The 17,145-nt window shown below is 48.3% G+C and overlaps 1 protein-coding gene across 8 annotated transcripts in view; it reads left to right on the top strand.

Annotated features, from left to right (window-relative positions):
• The window catches only part of LOC118374288 (pleckstrin homology domain-containing family A member 5-like), a 270,645-nt gene that overhangs the window by 193,182 nt on the left and 60,318 nt on the right, over positions 1 to 17,145 (top strand). For all 8 annotated transcript variants that reach the window (XM_052466558.1, XM_052466560.1, XM_052466556.1 and 5 more), the window contains 2 exons: positions 8,571 to 8,671; positions 12,511 to 12,626. In XM_052466558.1, the coding sequence (XP_052322518.1) occupies positions 8,571 to 8,671; positions 12,511 to 12,626 (217 nt within the window). The remainder of the gene's footprint in view (positions 1 to 8,570; positions 8,672 to 12,510; positions 12,627 to 17,145) is intronic.

Genomic DNA, 17,145 nt, shown 5'->3' with positions numbered 1-17,145 from the left:
AGTTATCTGTAAGGTCCCTCATCTCTGTACCCCACACATGAAGTTATCTGTAAGGTCCCTCATCTCTGTACCCCACACATGAAGTTATCTGTAAGGTCCCTCATCTCTGTACCCCACACATGAAGTTATCTGTAAGGTCCCTCAGTCGAGCAGTGAATTCAACCAGAAACACCAGGGAGGTTTTCCAATGCCTCGCAAAAGGGCACCTATTAGATGGGTAAAATTTTTAAAAAAAAAGCAGACATTGAATATTCCTTTGAGCATGGTGAAGTTATTAATTACACTTTAGATGGTGTATCAATACACCCAGTCACTACAAAGATACAGGCATCCTTCCCAACTCAGTTGCCGGAAGGAAATTGCTCAGGGATTTCACCATGAGGCCAATGTTGACTTTCAAACAGTTAGAGTTTAAAGGAAAACTTTGTGATTTTGAAGCCCTTTATCTACTTCCCCAGGGTCAAAGGAACTCTTGGATACCAGTTTTATGTGTCTGTGTCCAGAATGAAGGAAGTTAGAGGTAGTTCCGTGAGCCAATGCTAAATAGCGTTAGCGCAATGACTGGAAGTCTATAGGTATATGCTAGCACTCTTCATATTTTCAAGCATGGTGGTGGCTGCATCATGTTATGGGTATGCTTGTCATCAGCAGAAACGGAATAAAGGTAAGCACAGGCAAAATCCTAGAGGAAAACCTGGTTCAGTCTGCTTTCCAACAGACACTAGGAGAATAATTCACCTTTCAGCAGGACAATAACCTGAAACACAAGGACAAATATACACTGCAGTTGCTTCTCAAGACATCATTGAGTGGCGTAGTTACAGTTTTCACTTAAATCGGCTAGAAAATCTATGGTAAGACTTGAGAATGTCTGTCTAGCAATGATCAACAACTAACTTGACGGAGCTTGAAGAATTTGAAAAATAATAATGTGCAAATATTTTACAATCCAGGTGTCCAAAGATCTTAGAGACTTACCCAGAAAGACAAAGATGATTCAAACATTATTGACCAGGGGGTTGAATACTTATTTGATCAAGATATATTAGTGTTTTATTTTTTTATTTACTAATGTTCAAATCTTTTTTTCCACTGACAAGAGTACAGATGAGATTTAATCCCCAGTTTATTCCATTAGATTAGTCTAATAAGTGGGTTATTGCATATTACTAGAGAAGGCTGTTAATATCACAGTAGTACTGTTCATTTTAGAAGAATATGTATTCCTTTTATGTCAATGATTTTCTGAGCCTAGATTCAGCCATAATCTAATGAACAGTATCTAGCCACTATAAAGAGAGGGCTGAGGCTATATTATAGAATAATAATAATAATAATATATGCCATTTAGCAGACGCTTTTATCCAAAGCGACTTACAATCATGTGTGCATACATTCTACGTATGGGTGGTCCCGGGAATCGAACCCACTACCCTGGCGTTACAAGCGCCATGCTCTACCAACTGAGCCACAGAAGGACCAGGATCATTACAGTTTGAAATCTCATCTTTCTGCACTTTGGTGCCCTATCTCCTGTGGCTCCGCCTCACCCAGGTAGGTTTGTGTGAATACGAGTGTTGGTGAATAAATCAGAGGAGAGCCCGGAGGGGGAGGAAGGATTGGAGAGGAGGCGGAGGGATGGAGAGAGAGAGACAGAGGCTGAGAGGGAGAGAAGGATGGAGAGGAGGCGGAGGGATGGAGAGAGAGAGACAGAGGCTGAGAGGGAGAGAAGGATTGGAGAGGAGGCGGAGGGATGGAGAGAGAGAGACAGAGGCTGAGAGGGAGAGAAGGATGGAGAGGAGGCGGAGGATGGAGAGGAGACAGAGGCGAGGGGGAGGATGGAGAGGAGGCGGAGGGATGAGAGAGAGAGACAGAGGCTGAGAGGGAGAGAAGGATTGGAGAGGAGGCGGAGGGATGGAGAGAGAGAGACAGAGGCTGAGGGGGAGGAAGGATTGGAGAGGAGGTGGAGGGATGGAGAGAGAGAGACAGAGGCTGAGGGGGAGGAAGGATTGGAGAGGAGGCGGAGGGATGGAGAGAGAGAGACAGAGGCTGAGAGGGAAAGAAGGATTGGAGAGGAGGCGGAGGGATGGAGAGAGAGAGACAGAGGCTGAGAGGGAGAGAAGGATTGGAGAGGAGGCGGAGGGATGGAGAGAGAGAGACAGAGGCTGAGGGGGAGGAAGGATTGGAGAGGAGGCGGAGGGATGGAGAGAGAGAGACAGAGGCTGAGAGGGAGAGAAGGATGGAGAGGAGGCGGAGGGATGGAGAGAGAGAGACAGAGGCTGAGAGGGAGGAAGGATTGGAGAGGAGGCGGAGGGATGGAGAGAGAGAGACAGAGGCTGAGAGGGAAAGAAGGATTGGAGAGGAGGCGGAGGGATGGAGAGAGAGAGACAGAGGCTGAGAGGGAGAGAAGGATTGGAGAGGAGGCGGAGGGATGGAGAGAGAGAGACAGAGGCTGAGGGGGAGGAAGGATTGGAGAGGAGGCGGAGGGATGGAGAGAGAGAGACAGAGGCTGAGGGAGAGAAGGATGGAGAGGAGGCGGAGGGATGGAGAGAGAGAGACAGAGGCTGAGAGGGAGAGAAGGATGGAGAGGAGGCGGAGGGATGGAGAGAGAGAGACAGAGGCTGAGAGGGAGGAAGGATTGGAGAGGAGGCGGAGGGATGGAGAGAGAGAGACAGAGGCTGAGAGGGAGAGAAGGATGGAGAGGAGGCGGAGGGATGGAGAGAGAGAGACAGAGGCTGAGAGGGAGAGAAGGATTGGAGAGGAGGCGGAGGGATGGAGAGAGAGAGACAGAGGCTGAGAGGGAGAGAAGGATGGAGAGGAGGCGGAGGGATGGAGAGAGAGAGACAGAGGCTGAGAGGGAGAGAAGGATTGGAGAGGAGGCGGAGGGATGGAGAGAGAGAGACAGAGGCTGAGAGGGAGAGAAGGATTGGAGAGGAGGCGGAGGGATGGAGAGAGAGAGACAGAGGCTGAGAGGGAGAGAAGGATGGAGAGGAGGCGGAGGGATGGAGAGAGAGAGACAGAGGCTGAGAGGGAGAGAAGGATGGAGAGGAGGCGGAGGGATGGAGAGAGAGAGACAGAGGCTGAGAGGGAGAGAAGGATTGGAGAGGAGGCGGAGGGATGGAGAGAGAGAGACAGAGGCTGAGAGGGAGAGAAGGATGGAGAGGAGGCGGAGGGATGGAGAGAGAGAGACAGAGGCTGAGAGGGAGAGAAGGATGGAGAGGAGGCGGAGGGATGGAGAGAGAGAGACAGAGGCTGAGAGGGAGAGAAGGATGGAGAGGAGGCGGAGGGATGGAGAGAGCGAGACAGAGGCTGAGAGGGAGAGAAGGATGGAGAGGAGGCGGAGGGATGGAGAGAGAGAGACAGAGGCTGAGAGGGAGAGAAGGATGGAGAGGAGGTGGAGGGATGGAGAGAGAGAGACAGAGGCTGAGAGGGAGAGAAGGATGGAGAGAGAGAGACAGAGGCTGGAGGGATGGAGAGGAGGCGGAGGGATGAGAGAGAGACAGAGGCTGAGAGGGAGAGAAGGATGGAGAGAGAGAGACAGAGGCTGAGAGGGAGAGAAGGATGGAGAGGAGGCGGAGGGATGGAGAGAGAGAGACAGAGGCTGAGAGGGAGAGAAGGATGGAGAGGAGGCGGAGGGATGGAGAGAGAGAGACAGAGGCTGAGAGGGAGAGAAGGATTGGAGAGGAGGCGGAGGGATGGAGAGAGAGAGACAGAGGCTGAGAGGGAGAGAAGGATGGAGAGGAGGCGGAGGGATGGAGAGAGAGAGACAGAGGCTGAGAGGGAGAGAAGGATTGGAGAGGAGGCGGAGGGATGGAGAGAGAGAGACAGAGGCTGAGAGGGAGAGAAGGATGGAGAGGAGGCGGAGGGATGGAGAGAGAGAGACAGAGGCTGAGAGGGAGAGAGAGAGACAGAGGCTGAGAGGGAGAGAAGGATGGAGAGGAGGCGGAGGGATGGAGAGAGAGAGACAGAGGCTGAGAGGGAGAGAAGGATGGAGAGGAGGCGGAGGGATGGAGAGAGAGAGACAGAGGCTGAGAGGGAGAGAAGGATTGGAGAGGAGGCGGAGGGATGGAGAGAGAGAGACAGAGTTCAGGAAGGATTCCAGGAGGCGGAGGGATGGAGAGAAAGAGACAGAGGCTGAGGGGGAGGAAGGATTGGAGAGGAGGCGGAGGGATGGAGAAAGAGACAGAGGCTGAGAGGGAGAAAGGATCAGAGGACCTTCTGGAGAGAGAGAGACAGAGGCTGAGAGGGAGAGAAGGATTGGAGAGGAGGCGGAGGGATGGAGAGAGAGAGACAGAGGCTGAGAGGGAGGAAGGATTGGAGAGGAGGCGGAGGGATGGAGAGAGAGAGACAGAGGCTGAGAGGGAGGAAGGATTGGAGAGGAGGCGGAGGGATGGAGAGAGAGAGACAGAGGCTGAGAGGGGAGAGAAGGATTGAGAGGATGCTGGAGAGAGAGAGACAGAGGCTGAGGGGGAGGAAGGATTGGAGAGGAGGCGGAGGGATGGAGAGAGAGAGACAGAGGCTGAGAGGGAGAGAAGGATTGGAGAGGAGGCGGAGGGATGGAGAGAGAGAGACAGAGGCTGAGGGGGAGGAAGGATTGGAGAGGAGGCGGAGGGATGGAGAGAGAGAGACAGAGGCTGAGAGGGAGAGAAGGATGGAGAGGAGGCCCCTGATGGAGAGAGGAGACAGAGGCTGAGAGGAGAGAAGGATTGGAGAGGAGGCGGAGGGATGGAGAGAGAGAGACAGAGGCTGAGAGGGAGAGAACATTGGAGAGGATGCGGAGGGATGGAGAGAGAGAGACAGAGGCTGAGGGGAGGAAGGATTGGAGAGGAGGCGGAGGGATGGAGAGAGAGAGACAGAGGCTGAGGGGGAGGAAGGATTGGAGAGGAGGCGGAGGGATGGAGAGAGAGAGACAGAGGCTGAGAGGGAGAGAAGGATTGGAGAGGAGGCGGAGGGATGGAGAGAGAGAGAGACAGAGGCTGAGGGGGAGGAAGGATTGGAGAGGAGGCGGAGGGATGGAGAGAGAGACAGAGGCAGAGGGAGAGAGGATTGGAGAGGAGGCGGAGGGATGGAGAGAGAGAGACAGAGGCTGAGGGGGAGGAAGGATTGGAGAGGAGGCGGAGGGATGGAGACAGAGAGACAGAGGCTGAGAGGGAGAGAAGGATTTCTCTGAGAGGAGGCGGAGGGATGGAGAGAGAGACAGAGGCTGAGAGGGAGAGAAGGATTGAGAGGAGGCGGAGGGATGGAGAGAGAGAGACAGAGGCTGAGGGGGAGGAAGGATTGGAGAGGAGGCGGAGGGATGGAGAGAGAGAGACAGAGGCTGAGGGAGGAGGAAGGATTGGAGAGGAGGTGGAGGGATGGAGAGAGAGAGACAGAGGCTGAGAGGGAGAGAAGGATTGGAGAGGAGGCGGAGGGATGGAGAGAGAGACAGAGGCTGAGAGGGAGAGAAGGATTGGAGAGGAGGCGGAGGGATGGAGAGAGAGAGACAGAGGCTGAGGGGGAGGAAGGATTGGAGAGGAGGCGGAGGGATGGAGAGAGAGAGACAGAGGCTGAGAGGGAGAGAAGGATTGGAGAGGAGGCGGAGGGATGGAGAGAGAGAGACAGAGGCTGAGGGGGAGGAAGGATTGGAGAGGAGGCGGAGGGATGGAGAGAGAGAGACAGAGGCTGAGGGGGAGGAAGGATTGGAGAGGAGGCGGAGGGATGGAGAGAGAGAGACAGAGGCTGAGAGGGAGAGAAGGATTGGAGAGGAGGCGGAGGGATGGAGAGAGAGAGACAGAGGCTGAGAGGGAGGAAGGATTGGAGAGGAGGCGGAGGGATGGAGAGAGAGAGACAGAGGCTGAGAGGGAGAGAAGGATGGAGAGGAGGCGGAGGGATGGAGAGAGAGAGACAGAGGCTGAGAGGGAGAGAAGGATGGAGAGGAGGCGGAGGGATGGAGAGAGAGAGACAGAGGCTGAGAGGGAGGAAGGATTGGAGAGGAGGCGGAGGGATGGAGAGAGAGAGACAGAGGCTGAGAGGGAGAGAAGGATGGAGAGGAGGCGGAGGGATGGAGAGAGAGACAGAGGCTGAGAGGGAGAGAAGGATTGGAGAGGAGGCGGAGGGATGGAGAGAGAGAGACAGAGGCTGAGAGGGAGAGAAGGATTGGAGAGGAGGCGGAGGGATGGAGAGAGAGAGACAGAGGCTGAGAGGGAGAGAAGGATTGGAGAGGAGGCGGAGGGATGGAGAGAGAGAGACAGAGGCTGAGAGGGAGAGAAGGATGGAGAGAGAGAGACAGAGGCTGAGAGGGAGAGAAGGATGGGGAGGAGGCGGAGGGATGGAGAGAGAGAGACAGAGGCTGAGAGGGAGAGAAGGATGGAGAGGAGGCGGAGGGATGGAGAGAGAGAGACAGAGGCTGAGAGGGAGAGAAGGATGGAGAGGAGGCGGAGGGATGGAGAGAGAGAGACAGAGGCTGAGAGGGAGAGAAGGATGGAGAGGAGGCGGAGGGATGGAGAGAGAGAGACAGAGGCTGAGAGGGAGAGAGAGAGAGAGAGACAGAGGCTGAGAGGGAGAGAAGGATGGAGAGGAGGCGGAGGGATGGAGAGAGAGAGACAGAGGCTGAGGGGAGAGAAGGATGGAGGAGGCGGAGGGATGGAGAGAGACAGAGGCTGAGAGGGAGAGAAGGATGGAGAGGAGGCGGAGGGATGGAGTCCGAGACAGAGGCTGAGAGGGAGAGAAGGATGGAGAGGAGGCGGAGGGATGGAGAGAGAGAGACAGAGGCTGAGAGGGAGAGAAGGATGGAGAGGAGGTGGAGGGATGGAGAGAGAGAGACAGAGGCTGAGAGGGAGAGAAGGATGGAGAGAGAGAGACAGAGGCTGAGAGGGAGAGAAGGATGGAGAGGAGGCGGAGGGATGGAGAGAGAGAGACAGAGGCTGAGAGGGAGAGAAGGATAGAGAGCAGAACAGGCTGGAGGAAACAGATATATCCTGGAGCCAGGCCTCTCAGTGGGAGCTGCAGGACAGCCAGCTTTCTTCCTTCTTCCTGTTCTGTATGGTATTGTACCAACTAGAGGCCACACAGAGTTCAGCTACCGCAACATCTCCACCTCTCAGCCTCGGTCTACTACAAACTACTCAAAGAAAGTCTCAACCTTCTCTTTTCTCTCTCCACTTACCTCCACTTTCACTTTTTTCTTTCTCATTCTCTCTTCTTTCTTTCTTTCTTTCTTTCTTTCTTTCTTTCTTTCTTTCTTTCTTTCTCCTTTTCAGGAAACCTCTCTCCATAACGCACCCTGTAACATGGTTGTGTTGCAATGCGGAGTCCCTGACCTTGTTGTTCTTTTTCATAACTGTCTTGGTTTGAATTGTGTTTGTTTATTTGGTTGTTCAATGATTCATGTGTGGAGACTAGAGCAACAGCCCCTGTAGGGCTGGATGTAGTAGAGGGTGTTAGCATCTAGGCTTCCTGTAGCTTATGCCTCACAGAAAACACACACACACACACACACACACACACACACACACACTCACACACACACACAAGACACACACACACACACACACACACACACACACACACACACACACACACACACAGACACACTACACACACACACTATAATCTCTCAGCTGAACATAATAAGGCTTAGTGAGAGTTATTTCTCTGCTGGAGTTTCATCAATGGACAGATGCTAATCTCTTCCTCCCTTCACTGGGTCCTGTTGTTCTTTTCTGACCAGAGAATTATTTTTATTTTTTTGTACCTTTATTTATTAACTAGGCAAGTCAGTTATTTTCATTCCTATTTTCAATGACAGCCTAGGAACAGTGGGTTAATTGCCTGTTCAGGGGCAGAATGACATATTTGTACCTTGTCAGCTCGGGGATTTGAACTTGATTTGAACTTGCAACCTCTCGGTTGCAACCACTAGGCTACCCTGCCGCCAGTACTGTTGCTACCTTGTTTATATGGTGACAATCACAGCACCCCTCTCTTTCTCCTGGTGTTTCTCTCAGCTATTTACATGTTGTGTCAGGATGTTTTGTTTTTGTAGAGGTTTGACCTGGTCCCACCTGTTTGTGCTGTAAAGCTAACCGTTCATTGGGACACAAGGTGACACAAACAGATGTGGGACCAGGCTAGAGTTGCTATTCTGTGATATGGAAAATGGGGTTCAACTTGTCACATGAAGTCCTGTAATACAGGAAGCTCTCTAATTCTCATTTTGCTATGAAAAGTCTCAAAGGACATTTCAAACATCCTAGATAGTTTGAACTAGATCTGTCCTTACCTTAATGACCTATTCCTCCTGTTCAGGAAGAGGTGTATCCTTAATGACTTAATCCTCCTGTTCAGGAAGAGGTCTATCCTTACCTTAATGACTTAATCCTCCTGTTCAGGAAGAGGTCTGTCCTTACCTTAATGACTTAATCCTCCTGTTCAGGAAGAGGTCTATCCTTAATGACCTAATCCTCCTGTTCAGGAAGAGGGATCTGTTTCACAGCAGCAGTAACTGCCGCATACATAACACACTTTTGAAGGAGGTGAAACGAGGTTCTGCATATCATGTTTAGTTTCCTGTTTGTTTTTGTTTCCTCCAGATGAGAAAGAGGAGGGTATTCTCGGCAGCATCCTCCTGCCTAGCTTTCGAATATCTATGCTGTCTGTCGACGACCACATCAACAGAAAATATGCCTTCAAGGTCAGTACTCACTTCTTGTTTTCATCCTTTTGTCAAACAGTTATTTTTTGGGGGCTACAGTAGTTGATGCTTTATATTTGATGTCTGAGATTCCAGAGCTATGAGGAAACAAGTGAGGGATGCATTAGAAGGTAGAAAATGCCAGTTGGTTCGATTTGTCTGGGAGTGGTCCGAGTGAGGGGCCTAATTGGACGAGCCTAATGGGAGGGATATGTAACCTGAAAACTAGCTGTTATTGGCAGGGAGGTTTCAAACTCTTATTTTTATTGGTCTGTTAACTTATACCGCCTGGTGATATTGCCAGGCTAGCCAAAACTCCATCTCACCAAAACGGGCTGCAATTTCAGACTTTTCAAACAGCTCTTACACAAAAAATGGCATTGTCATACTTTTCACAATATATACTGAGTGTCCAAAACATTAAGAACACCTTCCTAATATTTAGTTGCACACCCCCCTTTTTGCCTGTAGAACAGTCTTTATTCGGTCCTCCCGAGTGGCCCAGCAGTCTAAGGCACTTGATGCGTCACGACAGAACTATGTTCGATCCCAGGCTGTGTCACAGCCGGCTGTGCCCGGGAGACCCATGAGGCGGTGCACAATTGGCACGGTGTCGTCCGAGTTAGGGGAGGGTTTGGCCGGCCCGAATATCCTTGTCCCATCTCACTCTAGCGACTCTTTGTGGCGGGCTGGGTGTCTGCAAGCTGACTTCAGGTCGCCAGCTGGACAGTTAAGCGAGCAGTGTGTCAAGAAGCAATGCGGCTTGGCAGGGTCGTGTTTCGGAGGATGCATGGCTCTCGACCTTTGCCTCTCCCGAGTCCGTAGGGGAGTTGCAGTGATGGGACAAGACAGTAACTACCAATTGGATACCACGGAATTGGGGAGAAAAAGGTGTAGAAATGTTTTGTCAGGGCATGGACTCTACAAGGTGTCGAAAGCGTTCCACAGGGATACTGGCCCATGTTGACTCCAATGCTTCCCGCAGTTGTGTCAAGTTGTCTGGATGTCCTTTGGTTGGTGGAACATTCTTGATACACACAGGAAACCCAGCAGTGTTGCAATTCTTGACACAAACCGGTGGGCCTGGCACCTACGACCATACCCTGTTCAAAGGCACTCGATTATCTGTTAATTAACAAAACAATGACTGAAGATTCTGGTAACTTTAGTAAATTACCGGTAGTTTTGCAACCTTCGTCTGGGTCAAAGAGAGGAAAAACAAGGCTTGTTTTTGGCATGTACCGCTACTGCTTTAAGCATTGTTAGTAAGCAGCAGAAGCTACAGCATAACGTTTCGCTCCAATAGCCTCTTGAGTCCTGCGGCAAGTTGTATTTCATTTAATGGCGTCTCTCTCAGTGCTGTGGCTTTTTCTCTGGTCTGGTTCCTTTACAAAGCCAGAGGGAGGGAGAGACGAGGGTTTCGGCTCAGCCCTGCCAAGCAGCACAGCCACACACAGACGCCCAGGAGTCTGCCCAAGCTTGGTCTCTCGAACCAACCACACAGACTCAAGTTTCCATTTCCTCAGAGAGAGAGAAGGGGGCGAGAGCGAGCTGAGGGAGAGGAGGAAGAAACAGAGCTCTGCATGATTCCTGTAGCTCTATCATAATTATAGAAGCATTTCACATAACGCAAAAGGAAATGTAATGAGGATAACTCGGCTGTATGCCAGTCATGTTAAAAGGGTGCAAATTAGATTTTCACAGGTTAAAAAGCTTTTCACACTTGATTTGGCAAATTCCTTCTTCAATTCACATGCGAGGTGAAAACGTTGTTAAAAAGGTGGTGTTAACATGTGAACTTTATATTGGATACATGCGAACATATATATATATATATGTATTCACATATAGTAGACACATATAGTGTCTCTTGTGTTTTCACATTGTCAATCTGCAAATGACACATGTGAATCTGCAATTGACATGCGAGGTGAAAACACGTTATTCTCCTCACATGTTAAAAGGTAGGTTGCATCAACATCACCACATGTAACATTAGAATATGCATCAAAAGTCTCAGTGCAAAGTTACACCGCTATTATTATTATGATTATTATGATTATAAAAACATATTTTTATCAGACAAACCGGTCCCACTTCAAAGCTAGCTTCTCGTTTTTTGGGCCACAATTGAGTCGTAACCCCATCCCTGTGGGTATTACCGCACTTAGCTACGAATGACGGAAAAGTACTACAACACTCACTTGCTCGACTACCAAACACACAGGAAAAGAGGAGATGCACTTTTAATATGGTTATATGGTTTCTTCTAAGTGCATGTACATAGTCAGTTCACCAGCGTCAACACTTGGTTTGGAATGTAATTACATGTTAGCATGGCTAATAGCTAATGCTAGCCAGCTGGAACTAGCTTGGTAGCACCGGTTCTCATTTTACGTTGAGAAATAGTGCATTCTGGGTAGTTCCGAAGATAATCCGGAAATAACTTAATAAATGTGTAAAAACGCTAAAACATAACTAACTAACTAAACTCATCCTTCCTTCCTTTTAATCTCTCCATATTCTCTTGTGGCGAACATGGCAGTTTCACAAGTCCCTTATTCCTCACTGACTGTTGTTACAAATTAATTTGTGGATGGCAAAGGAATGACTGCCTTTTGTTTGTCAGGCTCTGGTAAACAGGATATTGGAAAAAAAAGATTACTCATTCAATGTGTTCTTGTCTGTCTCTCTCTGCTGTCTTCCACGCACACACTAACAATGCCTTGGTTTGTCTATTGTGAGCGGATCTTGAGTGAGGAGAATCGGCTGCCAGTTTACCAGTCCAAGTGTTGCACGGTAAGTCCTGATTCCATATTAGTGGCATGCACATCTTATGAGTCATGGGTTTAGATAGCCTACATGGGTGAACGGTGGTGTGGATATCCACAGCCCACTTATTCACACGTTCTTCACCTGCTGTCAGCCAGGATTTTCTCTCCCACAATATTCACCTGCTCAAGCAGGGAGGATGTAAACTAGTCACTGATGCTGTCAAAACTAATGACCAGCGCTCCTTAAGAAGTACATGAAGACGTGTGTGTGTGTGTGTGTGTGTGTGTGTGTGTGTGTGTGTGTGTGTGTGTGTGTGTGTGTGTGTGTGTGTGTGTGTGTGTGTGTGTGTGTGTGTGTGTGTGTGTGTGTGTGTGTGTGTGTGTGTGTGTGTGTGTGTGTGTGTGTGTACAGTTGAAGTCGGAAGTTAACATACACCTTAGCCAAATACATTTCAACTCAGTTTTTCACAAATCCTGACATTTAATTCTAGTAAAAATTCTCTGTCTTAGGTCAGTTAGGATCACCACTTTATTTTCAGAATGTGATATGTTATATAATCTATAATCTCTGTAAACAACTGTTGGAAAGATTACTTGTGTCCTGCACAAAGTAGATGTCCTAACCGACTTGCCAAAACTACATTTGTGGAGTGGTTGAAAAACAAGTTTTAATGACTCCAACCTAAGTGTATGCAAACTTCCGTCTTCAAGTGAATATTTATATATACATTGTAGAATATATATATATATATATATATATACAATATATATCAAAATATTTATAAATACTGTATATTCGTAAAAATAAAGTAAAACCCTTAAACAAGTAGGTGTGTCCAAACTTTTGACTGGTACTGTGGGTCATAACCTTCCTTCATAGTGAGGGTGCTATTGTAAGGAGAGGGAATTTCCACCCCAGTCCAAACGGACTGATCTGACTACAATGTTGGCTTTCGAAACTCGATGAAGTCAGGCTATCAGACACCACATCCCAGTTGAGTCAACTAACCGGCTGTGTTCTCTCTCTCTCTTCCTCTTCCAGGTAACCCTCTCTTCTCTTGGCAGGCGACTCATCCCAACATGCGGACCTACTACTTCTGCACAGACGCAGCCAAAGACATGGAGTCTTGGATGAAGGTGATGACAGATGCTGCCCTGGTGCACTCTGAGCCTATCAGGAGGTTTGTATTCAATCACTCAATCACTCACTCAATCAATCAATCACTCAATCAATCACTCAATCAATCACTCAATCACTCAATCAATCAATCAATCAATCAATCAATCACTCAATCAATCACTCAATCAATCAGTCACTCAATCAATCACTCAATCAATCACTCAATCAATCACTCAATCAATCAATCACTCAATCACTCAATCAATCAATCACTCAATCAATCAATCACTCAATCAATCAATTCATGTGAGCTGTGATGCGCATATTGTCTTAAAATGCAAGCTCCTGAAGTGGGAGGAATAAATGAATCATTCACTCAATCAATCAATCAAACAGATGTTTTTGTCTTGTTTTTCCATTCACTCAAGATGTCTGTAGTACCAAAACAGAGACACTATTTCCCATTCATGTGAGCTGTGATGCGCATATTGTCTTAAAATGCAATTTAGCTCCTGAAGTGGGAGGAATAAATGAATTAGATTTAATGCGAGTGTTTGAACGACGGTAACCTCCTTGATAGAAATATGAAGGAGCTGTTCTGTTTCACCGTTTCACTTCTCTTTTCTCGTTAGTTGTCCTCTGGGCTCTGTTAACAGCGCTCCTCGTCTCATCGTTGTTTAGAGGGCTAAACAGTCTCATCGACCTCGGCATATTCCAGTCCTCTAGAGGGCTACGGAAACAGTCTCATCGACCTCGGCATATTCCAGTCCTCTAGAGGGCTACGGAAACAGTCTCATCGACCTCGGCATATTCCAGTCCTCTAGAGGGCTCTCACGGAAAGTCAGTCTCATCGACCTCGGCATATTCCAGTCCTCTAGAGGGCTACGGAAACAGTCTCATCGACCTCGGCATATTCCAGCCTCTAGAGGGCGGAAACAGTCTCATCGACCTCGGCATATTCCAGTCCTCTAGAGGGCTACGGAAACAGTCTCATCGACCTCGGCATATTCCAGTCCTCTAGAGGGCTACGGAAACAGTCTCATCGACCTCGGCATATTCCAGTCCTCTAGAGGGCTACGGAAACAGTCTCATCGACCTCGGCATATTCCAGTCCTCTAGAGGGCTACGGAAACAGTCTCATCGACCTCGGCATATTCCAGTCCTCTAGAGGGCTACGGAAACAGCCTCATCGACCTCGGCATATTCCAGTCCTCTAGAGGGCTACGGAAACAGTCTCATCGACCTCGGCATATTCCAGTCCTCTAGAGGGCTACGGAAACAGTCTCATCGACCTCGGCATATTCCAGTCCTCTGGCATATCTCCAGTCCCAGTCTCTAGAGGGCTACGGAAACAGTCTCATCGACCTCGGCATATTCCAGTCCTCTAGAGGGCTACGGAAACAGTCTCATCGACCTCGGCATATTCCAGTCCTCTAGAGGGCTACGGAAACAGTCTCATCGATATTCCAGCCTAGAGGGCTACGGAAACAGTCTCATCGACCTCGGCATATTCCAGTCCTCTAGAGGGCTACGGAAACAGTCTCATCGACCTCAGCATATTCCAGTCCTCTAGAGGGCTACGGAAACAGTCTCATCGACCTCGGCATATTCCAGTCCTCTAGAGGGCTACGGAAACAGTCTCATCGACCTCGGCATATTCCAGTCCTCTAGAGGGCTACGGAAACAGTCTCATCGACCTCGGCATATTCCAGTCCTCTAGAGGGCTACGGAAACAGTCTCATCGACCAGTCCTCTAGAGGGCATATTCCAGTCCTCTAGAGGGCTACGGAAACAGTCTCATCGACCTCGGCATATTCCAGTCCTCTAGAGGGCTACGGAAACAGTCTCATCGACCTCGGCATATTCCAGTCCTCTAGAGGGCTACGGAAACAGTCTCATCGACCTCGGCATATTCCAGTCCTCTAGAGGGCTACGGAAACAGTCTCATCGACCTCGGCATATTCCAGTCCTCTCTAGAAACAGTCTCATCGGGCATATTCGTCCTCTAGAAACAGTCTCATCGACCTCGGCATATTCCAGTCCTCGGCATATTCCAGTCCTCTAGAGGGCTACGGAAACAGTCTCATCGACCTCGGCATATTCCAGTCCTCTAGAGGGCTACGGAAACAGTCTCATCGACCTCTCATCGGCATATTCCAGTCCTCTAGAGGGCTACGGAAACAGTCTCATCGACCTCGGCATATTCCAGTCCTCTAGAGGGCTACGTCTCATCGAAACAGTCTCATCGACCTCGGCATATTCCAGTCCTCTAGAGGGCTACGGAAACAGTCTCATCGACCTCGGCATATTCCAGTCCTCTAGAGGGCTACGGAAACAGTCTCATCGACCTCGGCATATTCCAGTCCTCTAGAGGGCTACGGAAACAGTCTCATCGACCTCGGCATATTCCAGTCCTCTAGAGGGCTACGGAAACAGTCTCATCGACCTCGGCATATTCCAGTCCTCTAGAGGGCTACGGAAACAGTCTCATCGACCTCGGCATATTCCAGTCCTCTAGAGGGCTACGGAAACAGTCTCATCGACCTCGGCATATTCCAGTCCTCTAGAGGGCTACGGAAACAGTCTCATCGACCTCGGCATATTCCAGTCCTCTAGAGGGCTACGGAAACAGTCTCATCGACCTCGGCATATTCCAGTCCTCTAGAGGGCTACGGAAACAGTCTCATCGACCTCGGCATATTCCAGTCCTCTAGAGGGCTACGGAAACAGTCTCATCGACCTCGGCATATTCCAGTCCTCTAGAGGGCTACGGAAACAGTCTCATCGACCTCGGCATATTCCAGTCCTCTAGAGGGCTACGGAAACAGTCTCATCGACCTCGGCATATTCCAGTCCTCTAGAGGGCTACGGAAACAGTCTCATCGACCTCGGCATATTCCAGTCCTCTAGAGGGCTACGGAAACAGTCTCATCGACCTCGGCATATTCCAGTCCTCTAGAGGGCTACGGAAACAGTCTCATCGACCTCGGCATATTCCAGTCCTCTAGAGGGCTACGGAAACAGTCTCATCGACCTCGGCATATTCCAGTCCTCTAGAGGGCTACGGAAACAGTCTCATCGACCTCGGCATATTCCAGTCCTCTAGAGGGCTACGGAAACAGTCTCATCGACCTCGGCATATTCCAGTCCTCTAGAGGGCTACGGAAACACTTGCGCTTCACTGTTCCATAACCTGGCAGTTGTCAAAGCCTTCATATGGGGAGGATAACTCTTGTGTTGTTGTTGTTGTTGTTGTGTGTCCTGGATACACGATGCAGGTGTAGCATGATGGACACATTAGCTACAGTACATGCTGTTCTGTGTGTGTGAACATGTGTGTGTGTGAGATAGATGCGTCATGTTGGGGGGGGGGTGATTAGAGCAAAATAAGTCACCTGGCAACCTGCCTTCGCTACACGGGTGAGCAGCGTGTGTCTGTGCATGTGTGTATGCATGTGTGTGTGTGTGTCCACATGACGAACAGAGAGGAGGACTAAACAGTGTTTTTTTTTATTCATCTGGTTAGCTAAATGAACAGGTGACGCTGGAACAACGCTGCTGCCAAAAGGCTCTCTGGTCTTTTATTTTTTTACTACAGGAGAAAGAAATCTCCTTTAAATACACATACTCATCTAATTTACATACACATATTTGTCTAATTTGCATACAAATCTGCATCGAATTTACATACAAATACGCATCTAATTTACATACAAATGCACATCTAATTTACGTACAAATATTCATCTAATTTACATACACATACTCATCTCATTTAAATACAAATAATAATCCCATTTAATTTACACATACTCATATAATTTAAATACAAATACTAATTTCATGTAAATACCAATACTAATTTCATTTAAATATAAATACTCATCTCATTTAAATACAAATACTCATCTCATTTAAATACACATACTCATCTCATTTACATAAACATACCCATCTCATTTAAATACACATACTTATCTCATTTAAATACACATACTCATCTCATTTACATACCAATACTAATTTCATTTAAATATAAATACTCATCTCATTTAAATACAAATACCCATCTCATTTAAATACACATAATCATCTCATTTACATAAACATACTCGTCTCATTTAAATACGCATACTCATCTCATTTCAATACAAATACTCATCTCATTTCAATACAAATACTCATCTCATTTAAATACAAATACGCATCTCATTTAAATACAAATACTTATCTCATTTAAATACAAATACTCATCTCATTTAAATATAAATACTCATCTCATTTAAATACAACTACTCATCTCATTTAAATACTCCCTGTACCCTTTCCCTTGTCATTCTTTATTAAAACCTGATGGGTAGTTGGATACAGTCTCACAACTCCCAGAAGAAAGCAAAACAACATTCTCAAGGAGCCCCACAGCTAAATATACTCCTGATCAGACAGTCAGTGGTGTGGAATGCATCAAAAACATGCCTGGTGAGGTTATGCAGACACGGTTTTCATAGGGCCCATATGACTTTTATAGACTTTGGAGCAGAGGCAGACAGTCAGACAGACAGAGGGCTGTGAAAGACATT

This window comes from Oncorhynchus keta, chromosome 17, assembly GCF_023373465.1.
Source record: "Oncorhynchus keta strain PuntledgeMale-10-30-2019 chromosome 17, Oket_V2, whole genome shotgun sequence".
Taxonomy (NCBI): domain Eukaryota; kingdom Metazoa; phylum Chordata; class Actinopteri; order Salmoniformes; family Salmonidae; genus Oncorhynchus; species Oncorhynchus keta.
The sequence above is the reverse complement of the archived record's forward strand: the minus strand, read 5'-3'. Positions and strand labels throughout refer to the sequence as shown.